This window comes from Copadichromis virginalis, linkage group LG2 (assembly GCF_057382275.1).
Source record: "Copadichromis virginalis isolate Kocher_CV1m ecotype Utaka linkage group LG2, C_Virginalis_male_GT1.1, whole genome shotgun sequence".
NCBI lineage: Eukaryota > Metazoa > Chordata > Actinopteri > Cichliformes > Cichlidae > Copadichromis > Copadichromis virginalis.
This window is the reverse complement of record NC_140619.1, coordinates 28,444,348-28,460,581: the sequence shown is the minus strand read 5'-3', so window position 1 is coordinate 28,460,581 and position 16,234 is coordinate 28,444,348. Positions and strand designations below refer to the sequence as shown.

Below are 16,234 nucleotides of genomic sequence, written 5' to 3'. Positions count from 1 at the left end.
TTGATTTCCATGCCACCCTAAGAAAATTTCTTATCCGCCCCTGGATAGGAGCACACCCGCGTGCGAGCACACGCACATGCACGCGCTAGCTGCGAATACACCAGAGCTCTCCAGTCAGTAGGACGTAGCGTAGCAGAGACACCGAAACATAACGAAATAGCGAGATATTTTCCCGAGGAATTTTACAGCTGGTCGGCTCGCTAGCTGACGGCAAAGCAGGCATGGACGACAAGTCATTCACCAAGGAGCTGGACGGATGGATCGAACAACTGAACGAGTGCAAGCAGCTGACAGAGAATCAGGTCAAAGTCCTCTGCGAAAAGGTGAGGTTTACCAGGCGACTTAATATTAGTACCCCACATTATTAGCTTTCCGCAGTGCTAGCCGACGCTTAGCCCCCCCGAATGGCTCCTTTAATAGAAATATTGCCTGGACTCAGACGTTATTGCATGTGGCCTTACAGGAGCACACCATTTGACTGTAGCTGCATGCTGTGGATTTCTAAGACAAGCCGAGAAGATGGAGGGGGGATGCCTGCGAATGTTTTCCCTACCTACGCCCACTGCTTGTCCTAAAGTGCACTTACAGAAGCACACAAGAAAACTCTTTAATAATCAGATTTTTTTTAAAAAGCAGGAATATTGGAATCTGGCTTATTAATAACTTGTGTACTCCACAGGCTCCCAAACTGCACCACATTCTGGTACATGCTAACCTGTTTTCTTGGTTCTCATGCGTAGGCCAAGGAGATCTTGACAAAAGAGTCCAATGTGCAGGAGGTGAGATGCCCAGTGACAGTGTGTGGAGATGTCCACGGACAGTTTCACGACCTGATGGAGCTGTTTAAGATTGGAGGGAAATCTCCGGACACTAATTACCTCTTCATGGGAGATTATGTTGACAGAGGCTACTATTCTGTGGAGACTGTTACACTTCTGGTTTCTCTTAAGGTATTTCAAAAAAAGTAATCTTAACATCGATATGGACTTAAATTTTTTAATGAAGTAAAACTGTGCAGAACTGCAAATTTTGGTATTGATGCAATTCCAAGTAAACAAAGCCAGTATTACTGATACGTTTAGTGTATAAAGGCATCTTATTGAGGGGAGAGCAGTGTGTCATGATTTTTGAGATGAATGTTTATAAATTTACTGACCTTAGAGGATAGAAGCAAAGTATCCATCCTGTTGTGCTAGTTTCGATCTGATACCCGTATCAATATTTGGATTGATGCACCAAACTTCTATTACAAATGTGTTTTTCTTCGTAGGTAAGGTTCCGCGAACGGATCACAATTCTCAGAGGGAACCACGAGAGCAGACAGATTACGCAGGTGTACGGTTTTTACGACGAGTGCTTGAGGAAATATGGAAATGCCAACGTTTGGAAGTACTTTACAGATCTGTTTGATTATCTTCCCCTTACCGCGCTGGTCGATAACCAGGTAATGTTGTTTTTTCAGACCCAACCTGAAGGACAGGTGCACTGAGCTGTTATGTGTTGTTTATTTCATATTTCTTATTTGAAAGATATTCTGCCTACATGGAGGATTATCCCCATCAATAGATACACTGGAACACATCAGAGCGCTGGATCGCCTGCAGGAGGTTCCTCATGAGGTAAACACAGATTACGTAAATGCTTTTTAGAGATGTTTAGAGATTAATTTAGGAAATATCCCAGCTGACTGCTTTAGTGTAGGCATACGCATTCAAGAAAGTTCACCATGGAGTCTGTAGGTAATCACTGTATGCTCACTCTGTTCTTTTTACTGAATAGAAATTGCACTAAACAACACTGGCGTTCCCTTCGCCTTTCAGGGTCCAATGTGTGACTTGTTATGGTCAGATCCTGATGACCGCGGTGGCTGGGGCATATCACCACGCGGTGCTGGCTACACTTTCGGGCAGGACATTTCTGAGACATTCAACCACGCAAACGGTCTCACTTTGGTTTCAAGAGCCCACCAGCTGGTTATGGAGGTACTCTGACTTTGTTTGTGTACTACAAGTAATTCTGTTTTTTTCTTCGTCAGATGTACCCTTCACAGTCAGTGGCTATAAAATAGCTAACATGAAGCTGATGTCTTGATTTAGGGTTATAACTGGTGCCACGACCGCAATGTAGTGACGATCTTCAGTGCACCAAACTATTGCTATCGTTGTGGAAACCAGGCAGCAATCATGGAGCTTGATGACACGTTGAAATACTCCTTGTAAGTAAAGTTTGTCATGTCTAATAATGCAAACATATCTTTTTGCAATGAGGGGGGGATGCTACATACAAAGTTCAACAAAGCCAGTCTTTCATTACTTTAGCTGGCTCAGCAACACCTGGTTATCAACTTTCGCTGTTAAGTCACCCCTTATGTCATATGACTCTTCTTCCTCACAAAATGATCCCCGTGAGTGCTACCTACTTCAGTCATCGATGCTATCAGATGATAATGATAAAGTGGTGATGACTAGTCTATAATGAACATAATCTAGCAATTTAGTGCACAGAGCAGTAAAATAAACATTTTAATTCAAGTTAATAATTTTATGGCTGAGTGCAGTCTCAGTGCTGCTGTCTGTTCATTTCTAAGGTGATGGGTGCACATTAGAGCTCTAACACTTTAAACTGGATCCATTTAAGCATTAAAGGTTACTGTCTCATAGCCTAATGAAGGAGACGGGGAAATCTCTTTAGTTTGTTGGCAGATCAAATTAATGAAATTAATGTTATTCATTGAACGAATATTCCTGGTGTGCATTCTGGATTCAGCATAAATAATTACATGTACATTACTGTGGTAATGCATCGGGAATGTTTGCACTTCATTCAGTGGTTTTAGTTTAACAGCAGTTTAACAATCTATAATAAACTTACTGTAAATAAAAGAGTCAGGGAAAATGTGCCACTTTCAGCCGATAGAACATAACTTGCTCTCGACCAGGCTGAGCATTCAGCATAGGTTACCATGGTGATTTAGCCAGGCTACCTTTGTGACATAGAAACTCTTGACTTTAAAGTTGACATAGCTGGCTAAACAATTAATCTCACTTTGCTGACTTAAATAAATAAACCTTATTATTCAGTCTATGAGATGACGAGAGCCCTGCCCTTTGTTTGTTTTAGCCTACAGTTTGACCCTGCACCACGCAGAGGAGAGCCCCACGTGACGCGGCGTACGCCGGACTATTTCCTGTAAAGATCACTGCTAAGAACGGTAATGGGCTGCACAGAGGCTTGGGGAAAAGAAGCATTCAATCCCTCTCCCCTGAAAATGTGTGCCATAATTACAATAAAATGGAAACTGTAACGTCTAGATGAACACCACCGTCCTTTTAACTCCTTCCTCTCTGTGCATGATGTTTTAATTGCTAGAAATGATTGCTACTATGAACAATACTGTCATAATACCTGCTGGATTGTCAGGAAACATGAATGAACTAACGCTGAGAATAACGACTAGATGTTGATAAGCAGAGTGTGTCGCCACATACAGTATATACGCTGCATCTTTCACTCGGCATGGCCTCAAACAAAAGGTTGCAGTGCATACAATGTGAACTCTTTTCTTTTTGTAACCGAAGCGAAAGTGCTTATTTTGTGAGATGATAGAAACGAGTATGTTCTCTTTGCACTTTTGTATTTGATTTTTATCACATGGCACTGACAAACTTTGTTCTTTTTATATCCCGTTATAGTGTAAGTAGTTCTCTTTCTGCTGTCTCATATCCCATACGGAAAAGATATATATAAATCTTATAAAGTTTGTATCTGTCTTGTGTGAAACTTGTATGAAAAGCATATAAGAGTGAAAACAGATATAAGATCCCTTGAAAAGTTATATAATGAAACTTGTATGTTTTGGATACTTACTAAAACAATGTATGAAAGTAATGAGAAAGTGGCCACTTTCATGAGTAAATCATGTAAGCCTTATATGATTTACTCATGAAAGTGGCCAATTTCATGAGTAATCACATATAAGTTTTTACTATTTCTTTTCCATATGGGATGGGAGTTAATGTATTTCATTTAACTAGGCAATACTGCTACAAATGACATCAGATGTAAAATAAATAAAAATAATAATATAACTTAATGTTTTGCACTCACAGCTATAAAAAAAATTAAAACTGGAGTTGCTGTGTCATTTATTTCCCCTTTTGTACAGCTTATGACATTATTCCCGAGGAGTGACCACTAGATGGAAACAGACACCCAAAATCGGTGCAGGTGATCAGCTCAGACACTGATAATGAGCTTTATTGTGAGTGGACTATTTGCAGTAAACTGGTCATTTTAACATCTGTTTTTCTTGTTTATTTAATTTCTAAAACAGGATTTTTGCACAGTTTTTTTTAACATGGAAAAAGGTAGGACATTGTTTGCAGCATGATGTTTTACTTTTCTTTTTTATTGTGCATTTCTGATATTAACCAAATAACCTCTCGTTTGCTTTAATTTTCATGCACATGTCATGGACCACTATTAATATCCGCTTATTACACGTGCATGTGTGGAAATCCTCCGAAGTTTTAACCGATATTACTGATTTACTGCCTGTAAAATCAATGTAGCGATAGTTCACAGAGCACCGGCGGATGTAGTGCTGAAAATAAAAGCATGATTTAAAGGATTTGGCGGATTGCAGCTCAGTTTCTCCCCTCAGACTGCTGATCACAGCTCCTGCTGCTTTGCGAAAGATTGGATCAACACTGCGTGTTTTTTTTCCTGTCATTATAAGATGTTTTTCCCTAGTAAGAAGCGAGGCAAGGCTTTTATTTTGTCGGTGAAGCCCCTCGCGGTTCCTGTGCGCCCTCCGGCCGAGCTGACACTGCTGCATTGAAAATTAGCTGGCCGCAGCCTTTCAGGGACTCCTCTTGCGGACCTCCGGAGACCACAGTGCAGTAAGTAACCTGTGCTCGTTTCCCAAAACGGACCGACAGTTTTGTGCCGTGTGCGCTTGTGTGTCCGACGTGTCAAGCAGTGATCAGACAGCTTTTTGCTCCTCGGGATCCCACTGCTCGTGTGTGGATGTGGCAGGCTGATACTAGTTGAATCTGGGGCGCACAGCTGGACAATTAACGGTCTGGACAGATGTAGTGGCTAATTTGCCATTTTTAAAACGGTCGCACCTTGATTTTCATTGTTTTGGGGAAAGATGTTGGCGCCTTTTTTTCTTCTTCAGATCACAGAAACACCTCCAGTTACAGTCCAGATTTAACTGGTCTACGTCGGGTTGGACAACAAACCGTATCCATTCAGGGGGCATGTTATTACCCTGCGACCACGCACAGAGAGCCGCGTTTTGTATTATAGCACATACCAGGCTGATACAGGGGTTGAAATATGTGGGATACATAACAATTGATTGTAAGGAGTTGCAGGTTAATGTGTAGCCACGCAGGCCGCCGTTGATTGGCTGAGACTGAGGGCAGAACCAGCTGTGCGTTTATGGATCAAAGGCCGTGTCGGTACAAACTTCACTCCTTTCACAGCGCATTTATTACTGATTTGGCATCATATTATTCACGCTAACTCGGGGGTTTGAGGCCAGGAAGTGCCCTTTAATCTCTTTCCAGCAGTAATTTTGTGTCTTATTGGGCCACTGAAGGCTTTTTGACATCTCGTGAGAACCCCCGTTGAGTTTAATTCAATTTAAAGCGACAGCATGCTTTCTGTACTGCACAGATTTCTTATTTAAGCCGATCCAGCAGCCATGCTTCAGTTCGAGTTCATTGCTGCTGCATGCCTTCTCACAGTTGTTCATCTGAGGCAAAGAACAAATCCAGATCAAGCTGGGTTGGAACAGCATGCTGCATGCACATCCACAAAAAAACCCCCATCCACTGGTGTTTTTCCATTGCAAGCCAGTTCTGTCTGCTTTCAGACTAATTAATATAATAAAGTTTTAGGTAAGTACCCAGTTACAGCAAATAAAGCCACAGACTTTACTCAGTTTGTAACTTTTTGGTTAAAAATGCCACTTTCCCAGCTGTCCTATACATGCAGGGTGCTTTTCAGACTGGGAGTTGGTGTGTGTGCCCAGTTGCAATTTGGTGTTTCGCAGTCCTCCTGTTAGGTCAGCCCTCACTTAGTCACATTATGCTGAATTAGCAGCGTGGCAAAAGAAGCATTGTGCTCCGCCAGTCCTCCCTTGCTGACTTTTGTCTGCAAGAGAAATGAAGCCCGAAGGGAAGCTAACTCCTCTGCTAAGTGCTGGAGCAGGGCCCTGGTGAATTAATTTCCAGCTTTTCCGGTCCACATGTTGACACATCCTTGGAAAAGGTACTGAACGTCGAGTTGCCCGAGATGCATTAATCAGAGTGTGTGTGAGAATGTTTGAAAGCACTTTGTCATAGTACATCTGTGTGTGTGATTCTACTTGTGGTAGAAACCACTTTGAAGGTTCAAATATAGCAGAGACACGGTAGCAGTTCATCCATCTATTTTATCAATGCCCAAGATTATTTCAAACTGTGACTCATGCACAGCCACTCTGCTGTAGTCCAGGAATATAAGTGTGGAAACGAAAACGACTATGATAAGTATTACCATGTGCAAAATCGGATACATTTATTGCGCCTGTAACATTTTGTTTCCCCAGATAAAAATGGCAGCCGAGCTATCCACTTCCATAAACATCAAGGAGCCCCGCTGGGACCAGAGCACATTTGTGGGTCGGGCTAAACATTTCTTCACCGTCACAGATCCCAGGAACATTCTCCTGACAAACGAACAACTAGCACACGCGCACAAAATCATCACCGATTACAGGTAACCAGCCCGCCCAGTTTTTCAGAAACAGGCTGTAAACTCACTGCCGGTGTAAAACGAGAAATATGATTTTACACGCTCGCTGTCTTGCAGGGAAGGTATAGTCTCTCCAGGGCTGACGGAGGATGAACTGTGGAGAGCCAAGTATGTTTTTGACTCAGCTTTCCATCCCGACACTGGAGAGAAGATGATCCTGATAGGCCGCATGTCGGCACAGGTTCCAATGAACATGACGATCACTGGATGCATGATGACATTTTATAAGTAAGATCATGTGCGAGTTAATTGTCAGACTGTCACAGCCACACCCAGGCCTATTATAGCTTCTTTTTAAGCAGCAGAGCATGTCCTCGAGGGAAATTCACACATGCTGGTTTAAATTTTGCTGCTAAAGTTTCACAGGGCTGGTGTAGTGCATGCAGCATTGCTGTTTTTGCTTATAGAAGGAGCCAGTGTTATTGGTGCTTGTTGGGATGATGGCGTTCCCACACAGGAGAGTACAAATATCTGTTTACACCCAGTAATGCACATTTTTAATGATTTCAAACTGTATTTTCAATTTACAGGACAACTCCTGCTGTGCTGTTATGGCAGTGGATCAATCAGTCTTTCAACGCAATAGTGAATTACACCAACAGGAGTGGTGACGCTCCCATAACCGTCGGGTAAGAGGCAGCTGCTTTGGCGCTGATGCCGGCACATATTAACCCCTTAATTTAACAGTGCTGGTGTGGACGGTGGTTTTTGTTTGTGTGACGTGACCGGTGCCTCTTTTGTTCGCAGTCAGCTTGGCACAGCTTATGTGTCTGCCACCACGGGGGCAGTTGCCACCGCTCTAGGACTAAATGCACTAACAAAGGTATCAGTTCATCTAACCCCATCCTACATCTCCTATTAATGCTTTGACTTCAGACATGTGGGTGTGCTGGTATGAAGTTAGCCACACATGAATTGTTTCTCACTGAAAGCCCATGTTGTTTAGAGCATCACGCTCAGTAATCATGTTGTCATGCGAGCTTTTATTTGGACTTTGCGGCAGAAAGGCCTTTCTGTAAAGCATCTGAAATATTGGCGTGAATTCTTCAAGCTATGTTTACATCTGAGCTTCCTCCTTTCCTCCCGCTGCAGCACGTTTCACCGCTGATCGGACGGTTTGTTCCATTTGCTGCTGTAGCTGCTGCTAACTGTATCAACATCCCGCTGATGCGACAAAGGTAAAGATCACTGGTCTGTCCATCTGTCCATCCACTCTTAATGCAATATTTATACTAAAGATTCGCTCGGTCTCAAAGATGATATGATTAGAGTCAGTGTCATACCTCCGGTACAGGAGGAGCGACACACTGGCTTGATGACATTATTTAAATCGTCCTGAGTTCTCCTAACTGCAGTACTTTTGTGCTATAATGAACTGACAACTTGAGAAGAGCAGAGAAGTTTCATGTGTGTTAATAGTGTCAAACTCCAAGTTGGTTACGAACCATGACCAGAACATCAAGTTACTGAACCCTGGGCTCAGCTTGTTTTGATGTTCTGATGATTTGTTTTCCTTTCTTCAATGTCATACAGGAATAGTTATAAATGGAGAACACTGCACCTTAGTGAAATGATAATGAATAATCAAGCAGTCAGAGCTGTTTCATGTTTTTATAAGGACAATGCTATTTTGATTGTCTCTCCCTCTATCTGTTGCTCTTTTTCACAGTGCTGCTCCTGGATGGGTATTAAAACAGTAATTAATGCCCAGAAAGCTTTTCCCTGGAAACGCACACATTTGGGATGTCTCTAATTATCAAAGGCATCGTTAAAACATCTTTTTTTTCTCTTTTTTGGAAAAAAATAATAATGCAGGGAAAGCAGAAATATTTCCTGGATGCTTGCAGCAGGTCGTTCACTGATAAGGTCCCGCATGGATTCTTTATTTGGATTCAATCAGAGTTTCAGATTATAAATCCACTGTGATTGTGAGGTGCTGCTACTTGGGTGTCACCCTGCTTTAACGTCTCAGCAACTTCAAACTTAAGAGCCATTTATTTTCTTTCCTTCTGAATATGTTGAAAAAGAAATGGGAATTTTCCTTAAACTTTCAGATTCCATTTTTGTCATTTGATATCTCGACTTCTCCTTGTTTCCTTTGTTTTGGAAGTTCTGTATGCAGGATAGTTAGCTGAGTTTGGGAGTGACTGCTAATCTCGGTAGCGCAGGGGAGAAACTACTACTACTGCACTACTGTATTCTACCAATGATATCATTTTGTTATGATAAAAAAATCAAATGCTTTTGAAAATATGATATAAAGTTTAAGAAAATAAAATTCTGTTATGCTTTTGGGGCTTTTGCGTCTTGCATGGCCTCTACACCATTGGATAATCAGGTCCAGACTTTACTATAGAACTGTTAACATGTTCTCAGTTTAAGAGACATGACTTTGAGTGATATTTTTTGGTATTATTTGGATAGGAAAGTCTTTTAAGATCATAATTCATGCGGAGTATCTGTAAGCAGTAGGTAGAAGGCTACTGATGGAAAACCTAATGTGCTGTCGTGCAGACAAAGGTGCTAAGAAGTGCAAAAAGGTTAGTGATATAAATGCTAATAAGCAACTAGTTAATGACTGAAAATGTGTAGTTTACTATAAGGTGTCATTGTTCTGTGTTTTCAGGTCATACACTCAGATTTCCATACTTTAATTAAATCTTAAATATTTGTCTGCTCATTGCTGTTTCTGATGTATTACTATGAAGAACGGGGAGTTCGTCCATCTGTGTGAGGAGTCCCCGTGATATGATAAATTCATACATGTGCTGTTCATGGTTTACAGCATGCAGTGAAATTGCATTCAGTGTTTTCACTTTTATAAGAACACTTCAGTTGTTTTCATGAAAAACAGGTTTCCTGACATTTAATTTATCGAAGTAAGATGCATTACACAGCCTCTTCCTCCACTTTATTTCCCAGCTGTTGCTGTATTTCATTTCAGTTTCCAGGTTCTTCAGCAGGAGCTCTTGTGCATTTCCATGCATATTATTCAGAGCATTCAGCATTCACAGTCATCTATCTCCAGAACTGTTACCAGTTTTGCTTGTTGTCTTCAGAGAGCTTCAGCATGGTATACCTATAATGGATGAAAATGACAACAGGTTAGGAGAGTCATCAAAGGCTGCGCAGCAGGCCATCTCTCAGGTTGTGGTTTCCAGGATTCTCATGGCTTCTCCGGGAATGGGTATGGAAGTGTTTTCTCACTTTAACATCTGGCTTCAGATATTATTATTAATTTCAGAAATAAAATCAGTTTTCCTCTCTTTTCAGCTATTCCCCCATTTTTAATGAACCATTTGGAAAAGAAGGCCTTTCTGAGGGTAAGCACACGCCTGAGTTAAGACAAAATATGAGAAATGCATTTGTTGCATTAAATGTCAGCAAGTTAGACGATCATTAACTGCCTAGCTCCTTTTTATGATCACATATTAGAGAGACCAAAAGCCCCGAGTGCATGAGGCCGCTCTCGGATTCTCTGCCGCTTTTGTGCCTCTCACTCATTTTTTTCTGCCTGGCCTTTTTCAGAGGTTCCCATGGATGAATGCACCTATTCAAGTCAGCCTGGTGGGATTCTGGTGAGTTGCCAGAGATAGTTCACCTGATACGTTCACCATCATGTGCAGTCTTCTTTCTACTACAAACACCCCACAATCATAACATAAGATCACACTGATGATAAATGCTTCCATTTACAGTGTAGTGTAATGCCCCTAATAAAATGCCCTCATAAAATTTGTTAGCTCAGTGGATAACGATATGAAGATGCTTTAGCCCGTGTGTGGCTCAATAACTTAATTATTTTTTACATGAAACTGAATCTGCTGCTTCCTTTTTTTTCTTTAATGATGACTCGCACATCATCACCCAGCTTTTCACTTTGTGCTTCCTACTCGGCGTTGCCTCACGAGCCCTCGGTGCGACCAGTTAAAGTCTTGTGTAACTCACATGACTGTGATCAGGACCACATTCTGCAAGCTAATCCACAAAAATGGGGAAGCAGGCTCCTTTTAGGAGAACGCTAATCCACACACTTCCACAATGTGTAATGGAAGTTTACATACATGCTTCATTACTTAAATAATGTGCAGATGTTTCTGCACCCACAAGGATGAAATTACAGTACACCTGGTGTTTATCAGTGCTTCAACAGTGCTTTGTGCTTTTGGTTTGCAGGTAGTGTATATGCCCTCCATTTATGCCGACTTTCTTCTAATTGGCTGCCCCTCGTAAATTGAAGGTGTGACATCACCTGTTAGTTTCTAGATTCCCATTTTGAAGCTTCGAGATGAACGTTTTTGTCGCTGCCATCTTGCTCGCCAGAAAATGGATGTGACACGGACTCTGGCTCTGATTGATAACTAGTTAGCTCATGAGTGTGTGATTTCCATATCTTAGGTAATCCTCCATTTTGAAACATGGTACGACCAAGATTTACAGAATAGGTTTCATTTTTTTATTTGATGTGCCCCTAAAGAAGTAATTGATCCCATAAACTCAGCAGTGTTCACAGAGGTCAAGAATGAAAGCTTTTCATGGAGATTTCTACACTGAACAAAAATATAAACGCAACACTTTTGTTTTTGCTCCCATTCCCCATGGGATGGACGTAGAGACCTAAAATTCATTCCAGATACACAATATAACCATCCCTCCCAAACAGTGGTCACAAATCAGTCCAAATGTGTGGTAGTGGGCACATCTGCTATATTGAGATAATCCATCCCACCTCACAGGTGTGCCACATCAGGATGCTGATCTGACATCATGAGTAGTGCACAGGTGTACCTCAGACTGCCCACAACAAAAGGCCACCCTGGAATGTGCAGTTTTTTGCGCTATTGGGGGTCTGGGGACCCAGAACCGGTCAGTATCTGGTGTGACCACCATTTGCCTCATGCAGTGCAACACATCGTCGCATGGAGTCTATCAGATTGTCAATTGTGGCCTGTGGAATGTTGGTCCACTCCACTTCAATGGCTGTGCGAGGTTGTTGGATATTCGTGGGAACTGGTACACGCTGTCGTATACGCCGGTCAAGCACATCCCGAACATGCTCAATGGGTGACATGTCCGGTGAGTATGCTGGCCATGCAAGAACTGGGACATTCTCAGCTGCCATCTGCCCTGAACAATGTGAACCATGATTCATCCGTGAAGCGCACACCTCTCCAACGTGCCAGACGCCATCGAATGTGAGCATTTGCCCACACAAGTCTGTTACGGCGACGAGCTGGAGTCAGGTCAAGACCCCGATGAGGACGACGGGCATGCAGTTGAGCGTCCCTGAGACGGTTTCTGACAGTTTGTGCAGAAATTGTTTGGTTGTGCAAACCAATTGTTCCAGCAGCTGTCTGGGTGGCTGGTCTCAGACGATCTTGGAGGTGAACCTGCTGGATGTGGAGGTCCTGGGCTGGTGTGGTTACACGAGGTCTGTGGTTGTGAGGCCGGTTGGATGTGCTGCCATATTCTCTGAAACGCCTGTGGAGACGGCTTATGGTTGAGGAATGAACATTCAATGCACGGGCGACAGATCTGGTTGACATTCCTGCTGTCAGCATGCCAATTGCACGCTCCCTCATTGCTTGTGGCATCTGTGGCATTTTGCTGTGAGACAAAACTGCACATTCCAGGGTGGCCTTTTGTTGTGGGCAGTCTGAGGTACACCTGTGCACTACTCATGATGTCAGATCAGCATCCTGATGTGGCACACCTGTGAGGTGGGATGGATTATCTCAATATAGCAGATGTGCCCACTACCACACATTTGGACTGATTTGTGACCACTGTTTGGGAGGGATGGTTATATTGTGTATCTGGATTGAATTTTAGGTCTCTACGTCCATCCCATGGGGAATGGGAGCAAAAACAAAAGTGTTGCGTTTATATTTTTGTTCAGTGTATAATCAGAGCTATCGCCATCTGGTGGCCTTCTGATAGAATGCAGGTTTAAAGCTGTTCCCCCTCCCTGTGATGTTATAGATCAGGGGTCTCAAACTTAAATGACCGGTGGGCCGCTGCTGCCGCTGTCATCTCGTTGGAGGGCCACTTTAGTGTTCAAGTAGTAAAAAAACAAAACAATGAATCAAACAAGAAAACACCCACAAATATTGTCTTGTTTGTTTTTTTAAAATTTCAAATACTTTTGCTCCCCTAGGCTGCGTGATTGAGACCTCTGTTATAAGTTATAGGTGGACAGATTGATCAAAATACAAATAATTTCAGTACCAGCACTGGTATTAGTATCAGACTGATATCAGTATCTCCCCTCAATAAGATCCTGATAAATGGACATTTACATCATTTTTTGAAATGATGTAAACCTTGTTTTATAGAAGCTTCCACCATCACAGCAGTGTGTCTGTGTAAATGTGTGAGTTTATGTAAACAGTTTGGTCCATTCTTCCCTACAGCGTTGCTTCAGTTCATTTAGGTTTGCAGGCATTCATTAATGCCACAATGTCACAGTATTTCAGTCAGACTCTGACTCGGCCATTGCACCTTTTTTCTGTGCTTGGGATTATCGTCCTGTCACATGACTTTCATGACTTTCACATGACTCTAGAACACTTTGGTATACAGATGCGTTCACTGTTAACTCAGTGACTGCAGGGTTTCTACAACCTGATGCTGCAAAACAGGCTTTCCAAATCATCAGCCCTCCACCATCCTCCCTGACAGTTGGTATCAGGTGTGCTGGTATGTTCTGGTTGAGTTGCTCCAGAAAGCTTGAGGTTTATTCAGATGCAACTTTGCAAACTTAAGCTACCATGTTCTTTTTAAAGAGAACGGGCTTTTTCCTGGAAACCTGTCCAAAGACACCATACCCGTTCAGTCTTTTTCTAATTGTGCTGTCATGAACTTCTTAAATTCAACATGCTGACTGAGGCCTGCAGAGTCTGAGACATAGTTCTTGGGGGGCTTTTGTTACCCCTCATCTATACTAAGCTGATGGGGCATTGTTATCACCTGGCCAGGCGGTGTGGACACGTAAGTTTGCAAATGTGATAACTTGAGAACCAAGCAACATAAGAGCTTTAAATTGATACCATAGGTGTATCTACTAAAAATCTCTAAGTTTGAATCTCGGTGAGCTCGAGAGGCCTTTAATTTAAAAACACGTGAGCTCATCATTTCCGTTTCTTGTTTTTCAGCCTCGTGTTTGCCACACCACTCTGTTGTGCTTTATTCCCTCAGAAAAGGTGAGTGAACCATTTTGAAGTTATTAGTAGTAAATCATCTTATTATTATGTGACTATATGCAGAGTGTGCATGAGTCTTTTTCTGCCAAAAAGGATGCATTACATGCCTACATTGTATGCATTTGACCCATTAACCCCTTTTATTTATTTTTTGCCCTCTAATCCAGCTCTATGTCAGTCAGCCGCTTGGAGCCGGAGCTGCAGGAGAAAATCCGTGCCAACCACCCAGGAGTGGAGAGGGTTTACTTCAACAAAGGGCTATGAGTGTGTGCAACCCCCCCAATCACCGCCCAACCTCATCCGAACACTGCCATAACACAGCTGCAGGCTCGCTCCTCACGTCTCTGCCAGCTCTCCTCATTCAGTGTGCCAAAGTTAAGTTTTTCTCTCCTCACCTCCACCGATCCAGATGGATATCTGAGGACTCCCCCTCGCTGTCAGCCTCTTTGTAATGAGCTGTTCACGTTTGTCAGTGATTGTAGATTTTACTGAAACTGCTGAAGATGTTCTCCAAGCGGGATCAAAAGTTTGATGTTTATCTCGACAGATGTTTAGTGGCCCATCGTAAGGTTTTCTTCTGTGCCATGTTTTTATTACTTTAATGTCTGTGACTTGTTGATCTTATGTTGCCATGAAACCACTGTCACATCTGTCTGCCCGGCGGTTTTTCTTTTTTCTGGTCTTTATTCTGACTAGTCAGATCTGATTACATTTGCCAAATCTGTACTTTTTAAACCTCTGTCAAGGATTTCAACCTCCTGGTGTTCACTTTAACTCACCTGCCAAATGAGTGATACTAAACAAGCCTTCTCCAGGGATACACCCTTTAAAATGGGATGTTATAATAGGCCAGCACGGTGCTATTTCATGTCTGAATAATCAGTGTTTATTGTTCTATTTATTCTAATTGCCAGACACGTGTGAACAAACCACTCTCTGGCTTGTTGAAAAGTATTCTTCTGCCTCTTTAGTGACACAGAGGCTGTGTTCAGGAACACTGACAATAAATGTTAAATTCATATCAATCATTTCAGAAAAAACACGCTGGTTCTTACTTCTACCAAGCCCAATTCTAGTATGAGAGATCTAATAACAACACAAGGTGGCAGAAGTGTTTTTACATCGTTATATGCATTTAGAGTGTCAGATATAGATGTTATAGATGTTATAGACTTCTCATGGATGCTATTTGTCAACGCCACACCTAAATGGTTCATCTCGCTAACACTCTGCCTGCTTTGAAAACTTCAAACAGTAACACATTTCGAGTCCGGTGAGTTTGAGGAATGCACAAACTCCCAGCCCAAAAGATATCTGAAGCAAAGACCTCCAGCGCCCCCTTTTACTTTATCTGCACCTCAGTCATATCTGCACATGCCATGACCAAGTTCAAGCCAAGCGAGCTGATAAAGCAGGTAGATTTTACGCTCTGTACTTTTGTTCTGCAGTCAGGATTCAGATAACGCGTGTTTGGACACAGTTGATTAACCTGTTGTGTCTAAAAGAATGTGTCTGTAAACTGTTGTAAACTCGCTTTCGGTGCCAGGCCAAGCGCATCACCGGACATTTTTAAAATCACGAGTGGGAGAAAAAAAGAACAAAGATTAACTCAAAGCAACAAAACTCACACCTTTAACCCAACTCAAATGTGTTTCTGGAACCCAGCGTGCATTCAACAAAAATTAAATGCTTTTGAAATATTTACAGACTCCTTCCCATATGATGTAATTTTTTGTGAGGTGTTTTTAAATGTTTAAACTCTGTAATCTCTTTGAATTTATCGCTGTAAAATTACAATTCTAGATTTTCAGTGTTTTCAGAGAGACGCCCTGGAGCTCTCTCCAGTTTATTTGAAGTGAAATTTGTTATTCTCGTGTTCATGGTGAATGAATGTAGCACTTTCCAATTCCAGCTGTTTGCGGTGTGTCTAGAAAAGCACAATGTTGTAGCAGATTTCCAAATGCTGCACATTTTTAGAACCACACCGATTTCAGTCCGTGCTTGATCAGTTAACTCTAACAATTAAGAAAATTCAATTTACCAAATCAAATGAAATTTCAACACAGCCAAAGCGAGACGAATCAACTCGAGAGGAAGTCATTTATAGCTTGCATTAATAATTTTTAAAATACTGTGACAAAGAATGTTTTCTGATTGTTTTGCAGTACACTGGGGTGATGTAATGTTTTGACTAACCAGATGAAATAAACTTGATAAAATCCCAC

General features: G+C 42.0%; 2 protein-coding genes across 3 annotated transcripts; both read left to right on the top strand.

Moving 5' to 3' along the window:
* On the top strand, positions 1 to 4,144 carry LOC146717517 (serine/threonine-protein phosphatase 2A catalytic subunit alpha isoform-like). Its single transcript, XM_085477340.1, has 7 exons — positions 1 to 323; positions 741 to 950; positions 1,271 to 1,444; positions 1,530 to 1,619; positions 1,821 to 1,982; positions 2,097 to 2,215; positions 3,121 to 4,144. The coding sequence occupies exons 1-7, from the start codon at positions 222 to 224 to the stop codon at positions 3,191 to 3,193; spliced, it is 930 nt and encodes a 309-aa protein (XP_085333466.1). The 5' UTR covers positions 1 to 221; the 3' UTR covers positions 3,194 to 4,144.
* Positions 4,145 to 4,177: 33 nt separating this feature from the next.
* Positions 4,178 to 16,233, top strand: sfxn1 (sideroflexin 1). Of its 2 annotated transcripts, XM_085477318.1 has the most exons (12): positions 4,178 to 4,227; positions 4,334 to 4,901; positions 6,602 to 6,771; positions 6,865 to 7,035; positions 7,338 to 7,436; positions 7,555 to 7,630; positions 7,900 to 7,985; positions 9,867 to 9,994; positions 10,081 to 10,130; positions 10,336 to 10,385; positions 13,962 to 14,009; positions 14,177 to 16,233. In XM_085477318.1, the coding sequence occupies exons 3-12, from the start codon at positions 6,608 to 6,610 to the stop codon at positions 14,271 to 14,273; spliced, it is 969 nt and encodes a 322-aa protein (XP_085333444.1). In that variant the 5' UTR covers positions 4,178 to 4,227; positions 4,334 to 4,901; positions 6,602 to 6,607; the 3' UTR covers positions 14,274 to 16,233. The 2 variants fall into 2 exon arrangements, with proteins under 2 accessions (XP_085333444.1, XP_085333453.1); XM_085477327.1 differs by lacking the exons at positions 4,178 to 4,227; positions 4,334 to 4,901 and adding an exon at positions 4,935 to 6,282.
* The last annotated feature ends 1 nt before the right edge of the window (position 16,234 follows it).